This window comes from Gobio gobio, assembly GCF_949357685.1.
Source record: "Gobio gobio genome assembly, chromosome: 11".
Lineage (NCBI taxonomy): Eukaryota > Metazoa > Chordata > Actinopteri > Cypriniformes > Gobionidae > Gobio > Gobio gobio.
In genome coordinates this window covers 43,837,040-43,861,181 of record NC_137104.1, presented here as the reverse complement: position 1 = coordinate 43,861,181, position 24,142 = coordinate 43,837,040, and the positions used below count along the sequence as shown (strand labels likewise).

At 40.4% G+C, this 24,142-nt stretch overlaps 1 protein-coding gene across 2 annotated transcripts in view; it reads right to left on the bottom strand.

Moving 5' to 3' along the window:
- The window catches only part of erf (Ets2 repressor factor), a 39,381-nt gene extending 23,174 nt beyond the window's left edge, over positions 1 to 16,207 (bottom strand). Inside the window, exon 1 of one of the 2 annotated variants that reach the window (XM_079829568.1) lies at positions 15,680 to 16,207. In XM_079829568.1, the coding sequence (XP_079685694.1) occupies positions 15,680 to 15,701 (22 nt within the window). In that variant the 5' untranslated portion in view covers positions 15,702 to 16,207. The remainder of the gene's footprint in view (positions 1 to 15,679) is intronic. The other variant, XM_079829569.1, reaches the window with a different exon arrangement.
- Positions 16,208 to 24,142: the final 7,935 nt, after the last annotated feature.

Here is a 24,142-nt window from a genome sequence, read left to right as displayed (position 1 = left end):
GAGTGGGCGGGCTTTAGCATATCATTAAATATGCTGCGAAGCAGGGGAGTCAAGAGAAGTCAGGGTATCCTGGAATATTTTTCTGTGGAGATGAAAAATCGGGTACATTTAGCAATTTAACGGGGGAATTATGCATATGATGTATATTACGATGTTATGATGAACTATATGCCTTTCTCCACTGACGTTCTAAGTTGTTCAAAGCGTTTGTAAGGATACTGATTGAGAGAAGACAGCTGTCTGACTCTAAAGCCGAAAGTATACTTTGTACTACATTGTACGCGAGCGCATGCGCACAGTCGAACACACAGCCTTGCAAAGTACTTCTTTTCAACGCATGCACAGTGGAGCAATATTTCGCCACGAGCTACAACCCATGTAAATACAACCTGCGTTACAAAAATCTGGTGGTGCGTGCTCGGTATGAGCGTACTCTTCTGATGAGGAAATTAAATTTTTGGAGGAAAACATTCCAGGATATTTCTCCACATAATGTATTTCAAATGCAAACAACGGTTTGAAGGTCCAAATCATTGCCGTTTCAAAGGGCTTCAGAGGCTCTGCACAATCACAGCTGAGGAATAGCTCTTATCTAGCGAAACCATTGGTCATTTTCAAGAAAAATTAAAAATGTATATACTTTTTAACCACGAATGCTCGACTTCGGTGTATGAAGTCATCACGTCGGAAAGGTCAGTGGAAGTACCAACTAGGGATGCACCGAATCCAGGGTTCGGGTTCGGATTCGGCCGAATATTGGGCTTTTTGACTGGGTTCGGTTTCTGCCGAACCTCAGAATTTTTTTCCACCGAACCCGAACACTAGGCTTGCACTATGCGCGCCCCGCTGGTCGAACGTAATGACGCCGCTGTTGAAAGTGAAAATGGAACTCATGAACAGAAAACGTGGCAGTATACTTTAAGTCAAAAGAAGGTGATTCAAGTTGAGCTACGCGTTCAATTTGCAATGCCGATTTGTCTCGTGATGACAAGGACCCTAAACAACAGCCGCTGTTATAACATTTGCATATGAAACATCCGAGAGAATACGAGTTGTGCATGAAGGAATCTACAGACAGCAGCCAAAATGTATTTTATTTTACCTTGCAAACAGCCTATAGATCTATAGATCAGATAAAATATAAATAAAATTAATAAAATAGGCCTACACTAAATATTTTTCACTTAAATAATTACCAAATTAAGATGACAAAACGAAAATACACTGAATCCGTAAGCTTTGAAGAACCGGAATTAGGTAAATAGGTAGATAATATACTATATATCTTTACATATACTATTCTCTTAAAACCATCATTTCGTTATTTTTACTAACCCAAATAATGATTCATCCGCTAGGTTGCACGGGAGGGGGAAAAATAGGTTCCTTCCACTTAAGAGTTGAGCTCTTTTTATTAATATATCTCTTAACATAAATACTATTTTCTACTTAAAAAAAAGAACTTCGTTATTTTACTAACCCAGTGTTTTGTATGTGAATGCTGTTTCACGTGAATAATACCACAGGAGTGAAACACAAAGCTTTGTTTAGCCTAGAAAGGAAATAATGGTCAGAGAGCTCTTTTTAATTCTGTTTTGCGATCTGTATCTGGTCACTCGATTTTCCGTGAATTTGAACAATAGGCCTAGTCCATTTTATCCCAATGGACATGGACATCTCGTTTCTTTTCCCAAATCTTCACTTGCGTCGCACCCATGTTCGCAGGGGATTATAAACGTTTCTTCCTTTCGTTTGCTTATAATTAAGTCTATTATAACTTCACATCCTTTACTGTGGGAAAGTATAAAAAACACTGTAAGACGAATAGCCTTTTACTTCAAATTTTATTTAACACAGTTTGTTCTTGTTATTAAACTTGGTAAGGCGCGTCAAGTTTGGTTTATTTGAATAGCGCATTTCACACACACACACGCCGGTGATTTTAGTTTCGTTTTCTCTGGCAGTGAATAATCAAACATTGTCTAAATGTCTTGACCCTGTGGAAAATAAAATCCACTCTTCAGACCTTTTACAACAAGTGTTGCTTTGCAACATCAGTAGAACATATGATGACAAAGATATTCAAGAAGGTGTCTATTCAGTGTCCCATTCCTCTCAAAGCGCAGAGCGGTATATGACACATCTTTGCGGGGAAATAGTATGAATCAAATATTTTTCTAACTAATATTTAATTTTCATATATTCTTGAGGTTACCATTATTTACTGATAATCGTTTAGATGTTTTATAGGCTGTAGTGTGTTGTTTCACTGACGGAAGTGCTAAAATAAACACGCATGCTTATGGATGTTTCAGCCTCAAATGATTTCAAAATGTAGGCTATATATCTGGCATAGACTACAGTATTTAAAATAGCATATATGCATTAGTTACATTCTCAATTTAATTTACAGAGCAATCCCTGCTAAGTTTTTAGTTTAACTAATACGCTGTCAGACTCGCAACGGGGGCGTGGCATCATCACGATGGTGGCGCTCCATCTTGATGTCGGCACAACCCTAGCGCGCGCCTCCTGCGCTCTCCGTTGGGTTGTTCTTTGAAACAACAGAGGACGACTCGGGGTAATTTTTCTATAAACCATCATGAAATAGCGTCACACGACAATGTTTACTTTAGTAAACTTGACCAAAACAGTTAATGGCATCCCTACACTGCTGTGGACGTTGTTAACTTCATTAATGTGTTTACTTTGATAATGGACTGCGGATGGGAGTAGGATTCGGTATTCGGATTCGGATTCGGCCGAATCTTGACCAGTGGATTCGGTATTCGGCCGAACCCCAAAAATCTGGATTCGGTGCATCCCTAGTACCAACCCAGTGTTAAAACGAACGTGCAAAGACTAAATCAAATGCCCTTTACAAAAATGAAGGTAAAACAATGATGTCGGACGATTTTGAAGTTGGAGAGTTTTTTGGCACTGGGTCAGTACCTCCACCTACATCACGCCCGTGACCTTTGCAATGTGATGAGGTCATACTCCGTGAAGAATCACAACACCGAAGTCGAGCATTCGTGGTTAAAAAGTATATACATTTTTATTTTTTCTTGAAAATAATCGATCGTTTCACTAGATAAGAGCTATTCCTCGGCTGGGATCGTGCAGAGCCTCTGAAGCCCTTTGAAACTGCAGTGATTTGGACCTCCAACCTGTTGGTTGCCATTGAAATATATGGAGAAAAATCCTGGAATGTTTTCCTCAACAACAAAAAAATATTTTCGACTGAAGAAAAAAAAAAGACATGAACATCTTGGATGAGATGGGGGTGAGTAAATTATCAGGAAATTTTCATTTTGAAGTGAACTAATCCTAATCCAAATACTGATTACAGGGGGACTTTAAGAGTTCAAGAATGTAAGAGTATAGGATATTCAATAAAATTTTTCCCACATTATTCCTCAAAGACAACAAAAAGTTCAATACCTCCCATGTAAGATATTTAAAACAAGATTTACTAGTGCAAAAAAGTAAAGGGGGGGGGGGGGGGCACTCAGTTTCTGTCAATCTCATGTCAATCTTGAGTACCTATATAGTAGTATTGCATCCTTCATATCTCCGAAAAGTCTTTAGTTTTATTATATTTTTAAAAGAAAGATATGCTGTACCGAGTCTTTCTGAATAAAGCCAAGCAGATGGAGGCGTGTCGCGTGGGCGGAGCTAAAGAATGACGCACACGCAGCTATTGCGTTGAGAGCGTCTGAAAGCTGTGACATTCTTAAACGTGGAAAAGAAAACGTTATCCTAAATAAACCATGGCTATTAATCAGATTCAACCATCAAGCGGAACGATTTTTCACATCATGTTGTTTACTTGAGGTGCCCTTACATGCCGATAGCTAACAACACTAAGACATTTGAAGCAGTTTTACTCATTGCCTGCTTCCAACGCACGACCGTGAACCTTAATCGCCGGGACTGCTCCATCTTTCAGCATTAGACAAGCTACAAATCCGGAGTTGAACCTTGTTTATAAAAAAAAAAGAAAAGAAAAAACACTTGCACAACTCCTTTGCTGCTCCGGAAAAACAAACTCCATCCACTGTCCCATTAACGCTGGGTTCTTTGGGAAGCTGTACAGGGTTGTCTTGCCCTGACAACCAAAAACACACATCTTTGATGGCATTGTTGATTTCGTGAAGTCCTGTGACTGCAGCGCAGACAAGCAAAGCGAATTTAAGGGCGTGCATTTGCTCTCTCGCTCTAGTCGCGCGCGCCCTTCCGAGAGAAGGGCCCGTACAAGAACATTCCACCTTTGTTGACGACACGCAGACCCATACTCTAAAAAACTTTCCGAAACCGGAAGGAGTATTTGTGGTACAGAAATACGGTACTCCTTAAAACGTCCAACTTATTTTTTTGAAACTTTGTCCATGTTTAGCATGGGAATCCAAGTCTTACCCCCCCCCCCCATACCAGTCTCAAAAAGCAGGAGAAACCAGCAACCTATTTAGTTCACTGGTAATGTGAAACCTCCACGATTTAATCTTAAAAGTCTCCCAGCCATCATGTTCTCTTCATCAGTGTTAAATCACACACTCCAGTGGCCTTCGCTCAGGCAGCCGAGCAAACCGCCGAGGTTGCAAGGGTGATAGTGGCATTACGTTTTATCAGCAAGACGTGGATTTCTAATATCTTATCACAGTAAAGCTTTCATCCTGGCTTTATCTCCTGCTGGGAGCCACTTCTACATGAACTTTTAACCGATTTCTTTTCCTTCCCCCACTTCTGTTCGCACTTAGTCATGGGCAGAGAAGATCAATCAGAGGAAAACCAGTGCAGATCTGCTTGATTTTTCCGGTTCCAGATACAGATTCTAGATAAGGAAACCCCCAAAAAAACTGATAAGATGTCTATGCCACAAAGTTCAACCTAGATGTTTTTAATGCTGCCTCTACATAGGTGCATGTTCTCTTTCACCCCCCCCACCCCCCAAATCTGTCATCAATTACTCTCATCTCATTCCAAACCTGAAGAAAAAAGAAAACGTTTTAAAGAATGTTTGACTTTCATTGTATGGACAAAAAAAACTGACTGGGACATCTTTCAAGATATTTTTTTTGGGGCGCACAGAAGAAAAGTTCTAAGAGGCTTGGACAAGAGAACAAGATTTTCATTTTTAGGTGAAATACCCCTTTAAATCTGAGCTTTAAACCAGCAACATTGTGCATGGTAATGCTAAAGTGAACCTCACCCTTCTGGTCTTTGAGGGCAGGTGGAAGTCAGCCAGATTGAATCTGGCTACAATCAAGCTCAGCGTTTTCTCCTTGATGCTTCAAGCTCATTCAGAGCAGCTAATTTTAACTGCCATCACCCTGCCTATGCCAGATTATACAGGGTTGGGCAGGACTGACCAGGAGAGCTCTTCTCCAGAGTGGCCGAAAACAGCAACACAAACTTAAACTTTGACTCAGCTGAGCAATACACATGGTGTGCGTCTGTCTCGCCTGGCTCCCTATTATTGGTCTGGTCAGAAGACAGCTTACTAAATTCTCAACAGTGCTCCCTCCTAGTTGTGGGCTTTTTTATTCTGATTCTTCCTCGTCCAGTTGTCGGAGATCATTGTTCTATTACTGGCATTTCCACGTGGCTGTAGCTTGCGACAGACGGCGTACCTACCCCTTGCAGCAATGCAAAGCCTTGCAAGTTTCTGTCGTGCTGAAAACGAGGCTTCTTCGCCGGTGAACCCTGCAATTTCCATGATGTTGAAAACAGGATTTAAGACAATTCTGCAGCAACAACGTCTAAAAGATAGCATTTAACACAAAGCTCAGCTACTTGTTGCAACATGTTTGAAGACATTCTCAGTTGATGTCCTTATTGTGAGATTTACCTGTCAATTGGGGGATGGGGGATGAGTATTCAACTGATATGCAAAATCAGTTGAGTTCACTAATGTTGATTAAATTGTGGTCATAACAGCATCATTCAAACCTCGAGTGCCGTATTTGAAGTAGCGGGTGGAGCCAGCATTCAAGAAAACCTAAGCTTGCATTTTGCCAATGATGCAACGTCTGATAAAGTGAAATGGCAATGTGATTGTCTGATTTCATGCCCTGGCACCCTGCTGAGAGCTGTGATTGGTCCACATCAACAGCAAGAAAGCACCATTTAAACCAAAGGCTGACTAGGAGACAGTCATCTGGGCCCCAGGTGATTCTCTATATTGTATGTGTGTGACCTGGCTGAGAAGCGTGTGTGTGTGTGTGTATGTGTTGTGGAATGTCTAAAGAAAAGTGAACGAGTGTGAGAGTGTGGCAGACAGGAGACTAGGTGTCTGAATATCTCCATGGGGACCTGGAGGCAACGTTTGGTGCGCTCAACCGCCCCCATTAACGACCAACCACAGCAGGCAACAACTATGACTTGCATCTTAGCTTTAAAGTCAACATGAAAAGGCATTTGCAAACAATTGTACTTACAAAATATTCAACAATATTCAAAAAGTAGGGCAAACCTGCTCAAAAGCAGCTAGGTGAGAACAATAAAACCATGTTGGGTTTTTGACTTGTAATGCAAGTAAGTTCTCAATGGAGTTTTGTAAGAAAAATATCCATATTTAAAACTTTATAAAGTAAAATATCTAGCTTCCACCAGACCACCTTCCGTATTCAACTTTCTCAGAAAGTGTAACGTCTCTCGCATTTCAAAACACTTACGCTACGTTCGATGTCATATGTCGCGCCAGTTACGCTTTTTCCTTAAGTTGAATGCGGAAGGCGGTCTGGTGGAAGCTAGAGATTTCACTTTATAAAGTTTAAAATATGGATATTTTTTCTTACAAAACCCCATTGATTTGCTTCAGAAAGCCTTTAATGACCCCCCGGAGCTGGGTGGAGTATGTTTAAGATGGATTGATGTGCTTTTTGAGCCATTATAAAGTAGGGATGCACCGAATCCAGGATTCAGTTTAGGTTTCTGCCAAATATTGGGCTTTTTGACGGGGTTCGGTTTCTGCCGAACCTTAGAATTTTTTTCCACCGAACCGAACCTTAGGCTCGCACTACGCGTGCTCCGCTGGTCGACGTAATGACGCCGTCGTTGATTATGGGAAGGTGTTTAATGGGTGGACCATTCGTAAGCAGTAGGTGAGAAAGTGAAAATGGAACTCGTGAACAGAAAACGTGTTGTTTGGCAGTACTTTCAGTCAAAAGAAGGCGATTCAAGTCGAGCTACATGTTCAATTTGCAAACAATAGCCGCTGTTGAAACATTTGCGTATGAAACATCCGAAAGAATACAAATTGTGCATAAAGGTATCTACAGACAAAATGCAGCAACTTCGGGTATGGCAAAGGGAGGACAGTCACCCTGGCATAATTTTGCCCATTCTTTTCTTTCTTTTTTTAAATTAAAATTAAATATACACTGCTGTGAACGTTGTTTACTTCATTAATGTGTTTACTGTGATAATGGACTGAGGATGGGAGTAAGATGCGGTATTCGGTTTCGGCAGAATCCAACCAGTGGATTCGGTATTCAGCCGAACCCCAAAAATCTGGATTCGTGCATCCCTATTATAAAGCTTGGAAGTGTCAGAATATTTATTAATATAACTGATTGTGTTCATCAGAAAGAAGAATGTCATATACACCTAGGATGGCTTGAGGGTTAGTAAATCATGGGGTAATTTTCATTTTAAAGTGAATAATCCTTTAAGTTCAAAAATGTATCAAATTTAAATAGGGTACAGCTCAATCAAGCACTTTAAAACCAGGAGTGTGTATTTAGAAAGTAAATAGGAGTCAATTTTGATTTCATGTTGACTTTAATTCCACTTTCCACCTCCATATCATAGTATTACGTAGTTTCCTACACACTATTTCGAAGAGTACAACAATGACTGTAGAGCGTTACGCATTCAACGGCGATACCACCCATCTGGAATTAAGAACGAGCAACAATGCAAGATCACAAAAGAGATCAAGCACATGATGGAGTGGAAAAAGAGGTGGCGGTGTGGGGCAGAGAACGAGAAGTCAATAGATTGCCTCTTTTCAAGTTCTGTGTTGTGGTTAGGTCTCTAGACTCGGGCTTCACTTTCATTTTCCTCCAAAGACGAACGCACATGCACACACACAGTTGCTGGCGGCACACGGCGTGGCTCCAGCTGTGGGATTAGAACGCCGTCTCCACGGTCGCTCCTTGTTTTCTCTCCCACCCTGGGCCAAGACTGCAGCACCAAAAACCCTCGCCAATCCTTTCCCTCGCTGCTAATGGGCCTTTCATTTACAAGCTTTCCATTAGCGCACAGACATCAAGCCTCCGCAAACTATGCATGGCCACATGTCAGTCACAGTCACTAGCTGTCGACGAAGTTAGAATTAGGCTAAATGTCCCATTGAGGCCGGCATGACTTTATATGTCGTTCTACTTGAAACCACATGGTTCAAGGGTCTGGAAATCACCTAAGCGCCACGAGACATCAGAATGCCACCGAAAACGTAAAATAATTTCTCTTTTATTACTCTAATTTCCACTGTTCTGCAAAAGTGGCAGAAAGTTCCACCGCCACATTCAGTGGCCTACACGGAATCGGAAACCCACTGACAGGTTCTGAAAGCACTCTCTCCTCCACACAGACCTCCGTGACTCAGATCACGAGCCCAGACCGAACCTGCATGACCCCTATGTAGTATCAATCATGATCACTGTCTCTCTTCCTCTTTGTCTCTATTCCCAGCCATACTGCACCGGCACTGGATCCTGCCTGCAAAAATAAATTGGTTGCATAAAAATAAAAGTGGGAGCGAGTCAAAGTGGCGTCACCACAAAGATGGCAGCTCAAGAGACGGAGAGAGCGCACAACTGTGAGAATTAGGAACGTGTGTGTGTGTGTGCCTCCTCTTTGAGCGTAGGCTGGTGTGTGTGTGTGTGTGTGTGCGTGTGTGTAATGCAACACAGACAGCAGCCATTAAAGTGGAATGTGGGGGGTCTGGGCCCCACTAATAAACTATGTGCTGCACATACATACACACACAAAACCCACACTTCAACCGTGACTTCTTGTCTTCATTACAACCATATTATGGGAAAGGGGTGCACCATTGTCACAAAAAACACTTGGATTCATATTTATGACAAAAATAATAGTTTAAATAATCTATTAGGGGTGTAATGATACACTCGTCACGATTTGATACAAATCGCGATACGATACTATCGCATATTTATAAGCCAAATAAAGCAGCAATGTTTTTTAATATTATTATTATTATCATCATCAGGACCCACAAATATTCTCCCATCTCATTATTATACATTATATTAAAGTAGTTTAATGTAGTAATGTCACTGAAACTTCGTAAACATCATTTTTTCCACTTTCAATGCAAGCAGACTCTTCGGGTGATCGCTATGTCCTGCCTCTCCCGCTATTAATGCACTAAACATATAAGAATAAACCATCTAAAATGCTTTGAATTATCATTCTACTGAAACTAAATGTGATTTGATGATTTAAATGTTTGCGCTTCAGATGATCAATGCAATCAATCACAGCTCTAAACGCAAGAAAGCGTGTCAAAATGACTATTCCCAAAATGTAAATGGTTAGTATATCCAAACATTTAAATTCTGCATTTATTCACACTCATGTTGTTCTCGCACATCACGCAAGCATTTGTATGTCCGTGTTTACTACAGTATGCGCATTGTTGTAAATCTGTTTGGATTAACCACTCGATTGCCTTTGAGGTTTTTTTGGATCTTTTACATTTTAGAGGAATGGAATTTAAGGGACAGAAATCTCTCAGGTTTTATAAAAAAATATCTTCATTTGTGTTTGGAAGTTAAACGAAAATATTATAGATTTGAAACAACATGAGGGAGTAAATGATGACAGAATTTGTGTTTTTGGGTGAATTATACCTTATAAATACAGTAAGATACGTCTCAGATGAACTCTATATCGCAAAACATATAGTTTACATCAATGATACATATCGTCGCATTTTTATCTTGCTGTAACCCCTAGAACAGAATCTATAGAAGACATTCAAATGAAGTAGTTCAGTACAACTAAAAATAAAAACTGTGACCAAACTACAAGCTGAAACTCTCGAAAACGTAGCTCACTACAAAAACTATGGAGAAAAAAAGTTAACTATATTACAGCTATTTAGTGGAAAACAGCTTTTTAAATATATATATACCCATAAAATGATTTTAATAAATCATTCTATCAGATACATGTGCCCAACATAAAACAATCTAGGAAAATAGGAAAACTGATTAACTGAGCGCAACCGGAAAAAACAAAAGGTCTTGTGTTAAAAGTAGGGCTGCCACTAACGACTATTTTTATATTGATGAATCTATCGACTAATTTATCACAATAATTCTTGACAATTTTACTTAAAAACATTTAATTAAACTTACAACGTTGGCCTTCAGTAGTGTACTATAAAAAAGTATAAATGTAAGCAAGCCCTTGACAAAATGTAAAACTAAAAGAGTAAAAAGGTACAAATTTGTAAACCAACATAAAAAAAGAGAAAACCAGCAAATACTTTTTAATATAGAATAGTGTTGTCACGATACCAAAATTATGACTTCGATACGATACCAGACTAAAATACCTCAATACCAATACTGAATCTATACCATGGCAAAAAAATGTAAAAGTAATTGAATAATATGACAACTTACTATTCATTGTTTTATCATTATTTTAGGGTTAAAAAACCCCAAAAACTCACTTGGCCGGCATGTTCCTGCCCTGCTTCACACAGAATATTAGGTCCGGCCCTTTAAGAGCTGCACGGACCAAATTCATAGCAACACCTGATTTCTCATTCAACTCTGTATATGTTCACTAAAGACAAATCCGACTGCGTTAACCCGAATACTCGCCAGGACGAGCATTTGTACATACTTTTTACCATTCAAACCCAATAATCCGCGAAACTGGCGTTGCGATATGTCTGAGTGAAAGGTGTGTGCACGGCTGCGCACGCCTCAGGTCAAAGTCCGGCAGCGCGCGCGAGCACGTCCCGGCCATGCCACACTTTTCTGTTGCTTTCTTTTTCCTGAGCTGCGCGTATATATTTGACTGTTCTTCTTCCATTGTTTAGTGAACGGTGGAAGCAGAGCTCACACACACGTCCTCACTCCTGTTGTCACACAGACGCAAATTAAGAAATACTGCCCTTATTAGAGTGCTGTCATTTTTAAAGTACCGGTACTAACACAATTTCATATCGTACCCAACTGACCCAGTCGACTAAAAATATTGACGTCGACTAATTAAAAGCGTCAACGCAGTCGATTGTCTCGACCAATCGCGACAGGCCTAGTTAAAAGACATGCCGTATTAGTAGTAGTATTTTAATACAATGTCAGAATCTGAGGCTATCTTCATCTTGACATGTCACCTAAAATAAAATAATTCAAAACTCATGGCATAAGAAGCTCAAAACTCTGCAAATCACTTTTTTTTAACTGTATCATCCATCCCTAATCATGCATTCTAAAGAACTCTCATTTATAAAACTACATTGAAAAAGTATTTAGGTCGCAAATATTCTGTATAAAAAAGAAAACATGAAACAAGGATTTGCACAGGAACTGTATCGTTTGACGAACAATTTGAAAATATTGATTTTACTACAGTAAATAGGATTTTGTAATCATTCAAATGAGAGATAGAGAGATTAGACAAGTGTCTTTGATTATTTGCCATAGTTTGTTTGTCTGCAGTGCGCAATATAACGTGACATAAACCCCATTTGTGGCATTTTCTGACGACAACAACAAATTTTCCCAACCTAGTAACCCAACAAGATATTTTTAGTTTTCCCTTTTCAGAGAGTTCAAAACTGAAAATAAACGTTTGAATGGTCCCTAACACTTCACAACTTTCCTCACCATAAGCCTGGGCACAAACTCCAAAGGGGAACGCTCTTGAAAATGTCAGGGAAAGTATACACATCGCAAACTCACAAATTGTTACACGAGCGTGACCACACACACACACACACACACACACACACACACACCAAAATGACGGCCAAAGCCACACGCTCACACAGACAAACACACACACAGGGGGAAAACTGTCAGCCGCAGTCTCGACAAAACCTCAGAGTTCCCACCAAACCGTGGTCGCCACTAGACACAACACTCCACAAGTCGGTTGAGCTCAAACCTCGGTTAGCAACCTGCTTGGCACAAAAACCCAGCTGCACGGCATTAGAAACATGGGCACCTGAGTTTTGAAAAGCAGATTAAAGAAAGGTATGCTGTTAGATGACACAGCAGCACCTGAACTTTACACCACCTGAGTACAGAAACAAAGAAAGCGAAGAAGTCGCTAATACAAGCCGTATTGCTCATCATAAGATCCAACTCTGTATTTCGAGAAAACTAGCTTGAATCAGACTGAGAAAGCTATTGATCTGAGACTACAGACAGGAAAGCAAACGAGACTGACTCTAGAGAGATAAAAAAAGAAGAAGAGATATATCCAGCCCTTTTGAACTAAGATGAGACATTATTCAGGTCAGTGATTGGATCCATCTTTTGATGCCAGAAAATGCCTTGGACAAACCCAACGGGATTTCCAATGACACTCATGACAAGCCTTCCTACTTTAAATACTATCTATGTTTTAAGCAGAACTTTTAGTACAGAGGTTTGTATTTGAACTAGCTTTAGCACTGGCAAAAGTCACTTTTGCAAATGGAAAAATACTAACTCCAGGGTCTATTTAATGGGGGGGTTGGTAGGTGATATCTACACTTCACTTCTGCTGGGATAATTCTCGAAATAATCTGAAAAGAGCCACGGCAGCTCAATTTTAAGAGAGAAAGTAAATTAACATGTCACTATAGGTCTAACTGTGCAGCTGGTTAGATGTTTGTCTACACGTGTTTCCAGGAAAAAAACACAGGCCAGGAAACACAGCCAATCTGCAGAGCCACATAAAACACATCATCCAATCGCATGCACACTTCCTGACTGACTCTAGACAGTCTAAATCACACAACTAAGAAAGCCTGATTACATGATGTTAACCTAAAAAGCAAGACCAGTTGTCTGTAAAGAATCTCATGTCCAAACATTTGAAACAAAAGGTTCCTCCATACTAGATGGTTTGTTATGGAAAAGCAGTGTTTACAAACGGGATGAATTTAGTACAGCATTAACTGCTACTTATCTACTTGTCCTAACACAAAGAGGGGGGAAAAGCAAGAAAACTACACGCAAAAACATCCAAACAGTTCCTCACAAAAAAAGAAACACCCATGGCACGTTCTTGCCAATGGAACAGTGAATCATACCTTAGAGCGAAAGAGAAATTATACACCAACACCTACGCTCAGCCCACCCTGACCCAGACCCTCCTTTGAAAAAATAATGGCACCCACCGCCACCCTCCCAAAGCGCTGGCTAATTGCCCATGTGGGTCCCTTAAACTTCATACGCTGGAAGAGACAACAGAGAGCCCGGTTCCAGATGTGAGACCCACATGTGGCAAACTGTTGATATAATGAATAACGCAATTGGAAAAAGGCACCAAAAATAGGCCACTTATTGGCCTACAAGGCAGACAGACAGATATCTTGCTTAGCTGGGCGAGAGTTGACGCCAAACAGAGTGCCAAAGTGCAATCAACTGATGCAACGGTGTATCTTTTTGCATAAACCCTAGCCAGAAGCACATTGGAACTTTAACAGCAGAGGTTTTTCTGTGATCTAGGCCAAAAATATGCTAGAAAATACTCAAATAACAGTGTACAAATATCTCAAATGTGATCAAAGGAGTATGGCAGCGAATTCATACCATGACAATACTAGTAACCGGCAGGTAAAATAGCTGCTTTAGGTGACTATTTAATCCCTCGGGTGGCAAAGTAGCTATTCAAAAGAAAGGGGCCGATCTCGTCGCTCCAACACAAAGCCTAGGTGTCCTGGGCGGGGAACACCTCGCCTAAAAGGAACAATCTGATATAGCACAAAGACTAACCGTATCATTTCCGTTTGTACAAACTCTTCTAAGTACTGTCCAATCTTAAACTAAAAGGTTGGGTGATGGTCAAAATTAATTCATGAGCATACCTGACCTGCAAGTTGGAAATATTTACCCACAATGCACTTGCAGGAACTGGAATGCTCTGGGATCAATGAAAACAACTAAGAGAGCTAAGATTGGATACTCTGTTACCTTTAAAATCCCAATCTGTTTGGAGTTGACATGAGTTGGTAAGCGTGTGCAGAACCCCACCTCTGCACGCCTACACGAAAACGCAGACTTGCGTCCCAGACACGACGCACAACATGGAAAACTTCTACCATACCATAAGAAGGGTTACTTTATACTGCAGACCAAATGAGGGGGAGGACGAATGGAAGAATTAGCTAATGGTTTAATGCATAAGACCACGACTTCAGCGTTGGTGGAGCTCAGACACCCAACAGAGACTAAACTGACATGAACTGCCAGCATTTTTCCATACAACTAGATGAATATTCACCAGATTACTATGAAGCAAGTGCTTGTAAGGCACAGATTACAATGCAAGACTACCACAAAACGGTTTTATGATAACAGATGAACAGGGCTCAGCTACTCAGATGTATCAACTCACTATCTTTATCTAACAGTAACTTGAGCTGAAATCTTTGACATGTTGGTATTTATATTACAATTGCACACTGTAAACCCTAAAGTAACATTTGTATTATGTTCCTGCCTATTTAAGGGTCACAGAAAAATGTTGAGCTTTTCAAACAACCAGACCAAGCAAGTAAAAGTGACTGTCAGCTTAAGCAAAACGAGCCATACAAAGTAAACAAAGGAAAGCGGGACTTATTTAACGACCTGGAATCAAGTAACGCATTCACGTGACGTTTACCTTTACATTTTTAGACATAACACTCTATAAATGAACAAAATACAACAGTAAACACAAACAAAGCAGAAATGTGCAATATATGTGTAAAATCCTCCAGCACACACAGAGAGGCGCTGTGATGGGATGCCACTTTCTCAGGGCCAAATGGCTGAAAGTTGCTCGCAAATGGTGGATGCCATACTGGATCAACACAGGCGGTTATAAAGCCATTTTAAACACCTTTACATTTTCTCATAAAGCGTGAAGCACCTGGAAGCGTGATAAACACGTTTATTATGTGAATCATATGTAAAACAGCCACTGCTGTCTAAGTCGGCACGGCTCAAAAGTTGTGAAAACTTGTGCGTGTTCCCAAATATCGATTTTAATCCCTATACGCGAACGTTTTCAGGTAAGCGAAAAAAGACAGAATGACAGCTAGACAAAGAAAAACAGCAAATGTCCTACAATATCAGTATAGCCTACACAAAAACAGACGACTTATCCAAAACTCGTTAAAACTAACTTTGTCAACTAACGTTAGCTCCCTGGATGTTCTTCCTTTCAACTTTGCAAGGCTTTCAAAACAACATAGTAACGTTAACGCACTACTGTGACTTTTAGCATTTGAGTCAGAGTCGTTTCAAACACGAATATTACAAACACATCACCTAATCTAAGGGGAATTAGCGGGATGCATATGCAGAGAGAAACTCAGCTAAAACGACAAAACTCACTAAAACACGTTTTAGCCTCTTGTTTTTCTTATTACAGCAATCTAAAGTTGGTTTAAATCGACCTGGTGTTGTTGTGTGGGCAAACTTACCCGTATCGCCCGGGGTCTTCATGTTGGAGAGTATAGCTTAGCAGTCGTGCTAACTGAGAAAGAGAGTGAGTGAGAAAGAGAGAGAGAGATGAAATGAACTTCTTCCTCTCGGTGAGCTCAGGATTGCACACAAAACTCCTCTGTAAACTTTTTCCTCCTCAAATCCAGCCCCTTCACTCGTCCTCCCCCGGTTTGTTTGGAGTTTTCGTGTTTTGTTTTTCCTCCCCAACGTGGAGGACGTTGTTGCCTTGTGGCCGGACAGACTCGCTCTTTTACGGTCAGATATCGGAGCGCGTCGTGCCGATGGAGGAGGTTCGTGTCCGCGCTGAACTCCTGATTACTTTATATACGCTTCGAAGTTGCATATTCAAGCCTTCACGTTGAAACACGAGGCGAAGCCGACAAAATCAAAACAAACGAGAAGGCAGAAATGACCGATCCACTTTTCTCCCTCTCTTTCCACGGACTTTTTCTTTTTCCACTCACTCCGTGCAACTCTCTCTCCCGTCTCTGCCCCCTCCCTCCTCCTCTTCTATCGGGGTGTCGTGTTTCGTTCTTCCAGCCACACGGGGCCGCCCACGCTAAGCGGGGGAGGTAGGGGCGGAGAGCGTGCGTAGCCACGCCCACTCACCGTTTGTGCCGGGACTGGCGTCACTGCGGCGTTGCTGCGGAGACCGCCAACGCCGTCCGATCTCGGCTAACATAGCGAGGTGCCGTTGACATGTTGTCCCACAGAAACAGACCGAAAACCAATAAAAGCCGTCGTCAGTGGTGGTCTAACGTTCCTCAAAGTTGACAATGCAAAAAAATTGCTTTTATTAAGGGCTGTTGTGTCACTTAGTGAGTAATAGTTCACCCAGAAAGTGAAAATCTGTTATTATTTACTCTTCGTCATGTTGTTTCAAACCCAAATGTCTTTCTCTCTTCAGTGGAGTTCAGCAGAATATCACAGCTGCTGTTTTTACAGTGAACATGGATAGAGTTCAAGCACCATAAAGTTATTCATGCATTAAATCTTTTGATACATTTATGATTCTGTCATTTTCTTAAAGGCATAACAAGTAAGATTTTTGGATTAAAATATCCAAAAAACACTAGAGCAATGTCATATATTTTGTTGACTTGTGTACGTTCTCCCAAATGTTTCCAAGAATGTTTAAATCCAGAGAAATAAACCATTTTAATCAGGACATGGACCGTGTCCGTGCGTCGCCTATCAATGACATCATACCCGCGTTACCCTCGATTTTTATTTTGTAGAAAGCATGGAAACACCAAAGACGCTTTAATATGTGTTTTATCAGACAGGTGAGCAACTGTTTGGATACATTCATCGACAGAAAATAATATAGCTCAAAACGGTCTTATTGTTTAAATCTAGTTTTCATGATTTACCGCGAGTACCATGTTTTACCACGCCTAATATCGATCTAGCTTACTGCAGAAGTGTCTCATAGTAGCCGCCGAGCGAACGCACAGCATTATAACATAACTTTCAACACACTCAAATAATGTATCTAATATGATAAAACAGCGCTGCGTATGACTGGAAAAATTGGAAACGCTCGTATGCGGCATAATAAAAGCTCAGCAAAACCCAGGCGTCATCAAGATATGCCTTTGTTTTAAATAACCGACCTCTAGCGGCGAAAAATTACATATTGTGGCTTTAAGTTTGACGATTTACATGGTGCGATAAAGTGAAGCTCAGAGGTTATTCCATAAAAATAAAAAAATAGCGTTGAATGATTCCTGCGCCCCTCCTGCCATGACGAAGATGAACTTGATGAAAAAAGTAACAGGCAACCACCATTGTTTGCAGTTTAACAGCCATACATAAATATAGAGAGAACAATAACCTTTTGCAGAGAAGGGCATGTGTCCATCAGATGTTGAAAATCTAGCTCATTTGTGCGGAGCAAAGTGTCAGTGTCACAGCATACGGATCGAACATGACAGAATGTTCTTCAAGGTTGTTTACTCAGAAAAACGCAATTGTTATTGAGAGTGCTAAATGTGGGCTGGAGTGAGAAACGAATGTGAGTCTGTAGGTGGCCTTCTCTTTTCCTTATCTCTCATTCTTTTCCTCCACCGCCTCCCTTTCTCACTGACTGTCAGAGCCGGAGCAGTTGTCAGTGGAAACTCAAGGGTAGTAGATGACATTTGTAAAGCATTTGCACGTAAGTGCTAAATTACCAGTTCGGCGTTAATGCTACTCGCGAACACACGCACACAGGCCAGGCCTTGACTTCTGGTGTGCGAATCGTATCTCTGGGGACTTCCGAACACTGAGAATGCGACTAAACCCTTAAATGAAAGCCATGGTAAAAGAAACGAGAAGCAACATTTGTCTTCCATTAGCCATGATACATTTCACACATAATGCTCAACCTCCATCATTCGACTCGAATTAACATTTGAGGGAAAAGTGACATCAACCAGTAATTGATGTTAATTCGAAGAAGGCTCTGGGTGTAAAACCCTGAATGCAGCCATTTGCTGGCGCATAAGCAAATGACTCAAAACGAGCAAGACAAGGAAAGAGACAGAGATCTGGTTTGTGGCCTCGTTTGGAGATGTTTTCTTTCACTCCTCTCCTTTGTGGCACGACCCCGCCGTCTCTAATCAGAATGACAGACAGACGCGCAGGAGAGAAAGAGAGGGGGAGAGACAGAGATGAGAAAAATACGAGAAAAAGACGAGTCATACTCGAAGCAAATGGGCCTTGGGAACATACAAACTGCCTGGTACACGGCACAGGACGAACTCTAGTGCTTCTTTAGCGCAGCGCTAATGGGCAATTCACATATTGTTAGAACTTAATGAAAACCATAACCATGCGCCTACAGAAATAACCCTTTTTTGGGAATCCAAGAATATCAAAGCGATGGAAGGACATAGCAGTGTAAGTACGTCATAAAGATTACTCCAAAATGGATTCGTAGGGAGAAGAAAGAGGTAATTTATGTGCTGCTTTTTCCATGGTATGGTTCTCAGACGCACAGAGCGCTTTAACGTTTGCGCGCTCCCGAATCCGAACACTGACATGCACATGATCATGAAAAGACAAGAAAGGGACCGAATCACTGTCGCCCTGTCCGAAATCACTCACTCATTCACTGAATTTCATATATAGTGAGTGTTGAGTGCATTTTACCGCTTTGATAGAAATTAATACTTTTACTCATCAAGGACACACCAAATTGATCAGAATTGATAGTAAACTATTTAAGCCAAATGCTTTTCTTTATTTTAAAAAATCCTGAAAACATGTAGTATGATTTCCACAAAAATATCAAGCTGCACAACTGTTTTCAACACTGATAATAATGAAAAACACTTCACAATAAGGTTTCATTAGTTAACATGAACTAAGAATGAACAATACTTCTATAGCATTTATTAATCTTAGTTGATGTTAATTTCAGCATTTACTAATACATTATTAAAATAAAGTTGTATTTGATGAAGGGGGGGGGTGTCTAATGCTATTTCATGCATTCTGAGGTATTCACACTGTTAAAGAGTTGGATTCTCATGCTAAAAATGGCCAACATTTCAAAAAATTGAGTTGGATGTACGACGGATTATTTCTGTGCTAAATAAACTCTCTAAATTCGAATACGTTTCGGAAAGTTTTTTCCGAGTATGGCTCTATATGACTTCATAAAGGGTGGAATTCCTTGTATGGACACTTCTCCTGGAAGCACATCAACCAGAGCGAGAGCAAGCCCATCAACGAGTTTTGTTCGGGTTGCAGAAGCCGTCGGCAGCGCTGTCATTTTGTTTTTAGGCCACAAAAATCAACAATGTCACTAACAAAAGCCGCGTTTCCACCGCATGAACTTTCCCCAGAACTCTGGAGTGGTACTCGGTGTGTTTCGACCGCAGGAACCAGGGTCTAAATGAAGTTCCGGGTAAATATTTCCCCCTCCGATTGGCCCTGCTCCCGAGGTAGTACTTTTTCAAAGTTCGGGAACTTTCGGGGGTGGGACTTGGGCGCTGAACATGCTGTTTAAAATTCTTTTGCGAGGTTCGTTCTGCGTTCCATAAATATCAGTCTTGCTCTTTCTGTCCGATGGCGCGTGTTCGTCTCAGCAATCTCACGGTCAATGTCCGTAATAGCTGATAATAACATACGTTGTCTTATTTTAAATCTAGCTTTACGAGCTTTCAGAATACGCTTTAGTATCAGTGCTCGTCTCTTTTCCACTGTTTTGTTAATGACCTCTTTAGTAAACCAATACATAACCAGCAAAAGCAGCGCTGCTTGCATCTCCTCCATACTTGTTATTGTTGCAGACAGTGTTGCGCTAAAATGATTACTGTCCGTCGCTGACTGGGAGGAGCAGTCACGCGCAGTCCTACATCACCGGACTAATTTGCCTAATCTTTACGGTACTTTAGACCGCAGTGGAAACGCAGACAGTAGCAGGTCTGGGGGGAAAAAAAAGTTCCTGGTACAAATTGTTCCAGGTAATTTCGGTGGAAACGGGGCTAAAGTGTGTTTTTGGTTGTGAGGGAAAGATAACCTTGTTCAGCTTCCCAAATAACCCAGCGTTAAGGAAACAGTGGATGTAATTTGTTTTTCCGGGGCAGCAATGGAGTTCTGCAAGTGTGTTTGTTTGTTCCAGGTCACACGTCGAAACCGCAGGCGGTGAGTGAAACTGCATCAAATGTCTGTGTTTTGTTGGAAATGTAATGTAAACAACAGGAACGTATAGTGAATCGAAATTTATCCAGGGATAATGCCATGATGTAGTGTGTGTGTGCGCTCATGACTGTTTAGCTCCGCCGACTGCACGCATCCACGAGTTTGGGCGTTTTTGGAAAGATTCGGTACAGCATATCTGTCTTTTATAAATATGATAAAACTAAAGACTCTTCGGACATATGAAGGATGCAATACTACTCTATAGGTACTCAAGATTAACGTGAGATTGGCAGAAACGGTGTGTGTTATGTACCCTTTAACATTAGTTAAAGGCATAATATGTCATTTTCTTCACTAGAGGTCACTTATTCAAAACAAAGGCGTAGCTCGATGGCGCCGTGAATGAGTGCGGAATCATGGGAGTTGTCGTCTTGAGTCTCCACTTCCAAAAACGATGGAAAGGAGTCAGACGGACTCGAGCAGAAATACTGTTTATGAATGAGAGAATGTATTAAAGTTTTATTAACGTTACGGTGGTATGAAGCAGGGCGGGCCGAGAGCCGTAGGACAGGAACAAGGCCGCTGGAGTAAATGCTAATGAGAGAGACCTGCGTGAAACACCGGTCTTTGAGCTTTTATTATGCGCAAGCCGCAGGCAACCACGTCCGCTCTTTTCATTGTGTATGTGGGGTAACGCATTGCTGTTTTACATGCTTAAAACAATCATACAAATTTGAGTGTGTTTAAAGATATGTTATAACACTACGCTCAGTGGCTGGTATGAGAGACTTCTGCACTTTGGTATGAGAGACTACTGCACTTTGCAGTAATCTAGATCAATATTAGAATATGATATTAATAAAAACTGGACGACTTAATGACTGCTGCTAAATGACATGCAGTTCATTCTAAAATATATTGTAAGATGGAGAAAGCTCTCTCTGATTATGCCATATTAGCCACTTGACAAAAGTCTAAAAACATGGTACTTATGGTAAATCAAGAAAACAAGTGATTCAAACAATAAGACAAACTGTTGTTATCCAAACAGTTGCTCACCTGTCTCATAAAACACATAATATATTAAATATATGGTTATGGAAATATATGGAAATCAAGGGTAGCGTGGATATGACGTCACTGACAGGCAACGCAATGACATGGTTTGAGAAACCGTGAAAAAAATTGCTGATTTCTCTGGATTTAAACATTGTTGGAAACGTTTGGGATAGTGAAAATACACAGGTCAACAAAATATATAACATTGTTCTATTGGTTTTTGGACATTTAAATCTAAAAATCATATCATATTGTGCCTTTAATGCACTGTGGACTAACGTGAACAAACAAATGGCTGTATTTTTTTATTAATAACATTAACAAATATTAATAAATACTGTAACAAATGTATTGCTCATTGTTAGTTTATGTTAGTTAATACATTAACTAATGTTAACAAATGAGAGCTTATTAAAATGCTACCAAAAATGAGCAACAAATCAGCAATCAGAATTGATTTGATGTGACACTGAAGACTGGAGAAATGATGCTGAAAATTCAGCTTTGCCATCACCCAAATAAATTACATTTAAAATATTAAAATAGAAAACAGTTAAATCTTAATAATATTTCACAATCTTGCTGTTTATACTGTATTTTTGAGCAAATAAATGTGGCCTTATTAAGCATAAAATATTTATTTCAAAAACATACCAACCCCAAACTTTTGAACAGTAGTGTAGTTCACTACATGGGAAATAAGTAAAAGGAAATAACTGAGGGAATTGAAAATATAATGGCAATCATCATAGTTTCGTCTCACTACATTTTAATGTTTCTTTAATCAATTGATGACTTATACAGTGAAAAAAAAGAGAAATATCAGAACCAGTTTAAGTGCACTCAGCTAGTATTGGTTGTACACTATAAATCAGAGTGCATTGTGGGTATAAAAGCCTACACTAAGGCCAAATCCTAAATCGCATACTCTCTTCTTGAGTACTTATTTTGAATAAGTAATTACTTCACAACCACTAAAAAAGTATGTTTACAAAGTATGAAGTGTGTGTAGTAGGAATATAACTCGCCATGTTGTCATTATCTTCTCCCGTGGCCTCATGGGATAGTAAAGTGTACATCGTATGCACACTTCAGAATCTCGCTGGACTCTTGCCTTTATGTGTACTGAGAATCCTGACATATGAGGCATACTGTTTTTTACCTACTATATAGGGAAGTATGCAATTTTGGATGTAGCCAATATGTGCACTATATAGGAAATCGAGAGCATTTTGGACACAAACTTGTGTTTGTACTTTAATGGATTTTAATTTCAAGCAAGGTTATGCTTAAATTAACAACTTGAATTATATGATAACCATCAAATTCAAACAATTACCGATTTTTTTTACTATCAATTCTCACATTCTTATGGCACACCCCATTCCAGTCATGTTTAAATTATTTACTTGTCTTACATAGAGACAAGACAGATGTCATAACAAATCAAAGTGTTTCTTTAGCCTGTTTTCCTTTACTTCAACTTCTCACCCGCTGACAAGTCTACACAAAACCCCACAATCACTGCAATTAGCTTCCAATCTCCCACACATTCGAGGCCAATGATCACTCGACCGAGTATTCAGAATGAATGAGGAAGATTAATCACCGACAGCTAAAAGTACTGATTAATGAGTGGCCATTAAAACTTCATGTAGGACTGATCAAAGCAACGTATGCATGTTGTGGTCAGGTTTACCGTGTAACAAATGGAAGCCTGTTGAGAAAGGCCGAATGGGGGCGGAGGGGAATGCTTCTTTAAACTAAAGTGAGCTCTGATGAAGGAAATCTAATGATCATACAGTTGGTGTTCATAGGCAAAAGTGTCCACTCTTTTAGTCATCTCCCAAACATTCCTATAGTTTTAGTAGTAAATACCCCCCACTGACCCCGTGAAGGGGGCCCAATATACACATCCACATATGCATGCAGAATCCAAACACACACACTCAGACGCACAAAGGGAGCTTTGTGCACCAATGATGGAAGGTTCTTGTGTGTGTGTGCATGTGTAATTGGTGTTATGAAGGTGTTTAAAGGTGTCAAGGTCAGCAGAATGATATACCTTTTTGATTTTCTCACCAAGTTTTTAAAAATACAGAAAACTATGGTCTCATCTTCCAGGCTTCCCAGCCCAGAGAGAGAGAAAGAGGCTGAGAGAGATATAGAAGTGCTGTGGGACCAATAGGGAGGAATTCTCAAGGGAATTGGGGATTAGGAAAGAGTGTCAGGGAGAGAGAGAAAGGAAGGGGTGGGGCTAAAATGCTAAAAGTGCAAGGGGTAAAAGCAGCAGCCCAAAAATGGAGGGGGAAGGGTATCGGGGGAAAGAAAAAAAAGAGCGAGAGTTTATGTATACATCTCTGTGTGTGCGTGTAAAGGAGCGTGTGAATAGACTCTTTGTGATCAAAAGACTTGTTTATTTTCTTGGCGCTTGAACTCTTCAGGAAACACATTTGGCCTGTCTCTCCGCTGTCTGCCACACTAACCTCATAACACACACCTTTGACTTTACACACAACTTCAGAGACCGATTTTACAGTGCTGCGATCCCAAAGACAATATCTCCTGTTCAAACGCACACGTATATCTCGAAGGGATTCTTGATGAAGACCATGCAAATTGACGTCCATGTTTTCTCTTTCAAGTACACATAAACTCTCCTTCTCATTCTGTTCAGTGTCCCCTCACTCTTTGCTTCTCCTTGTCCCAGCTGGTATTCACACATTTCTAATAGGATTACCACACTTTCA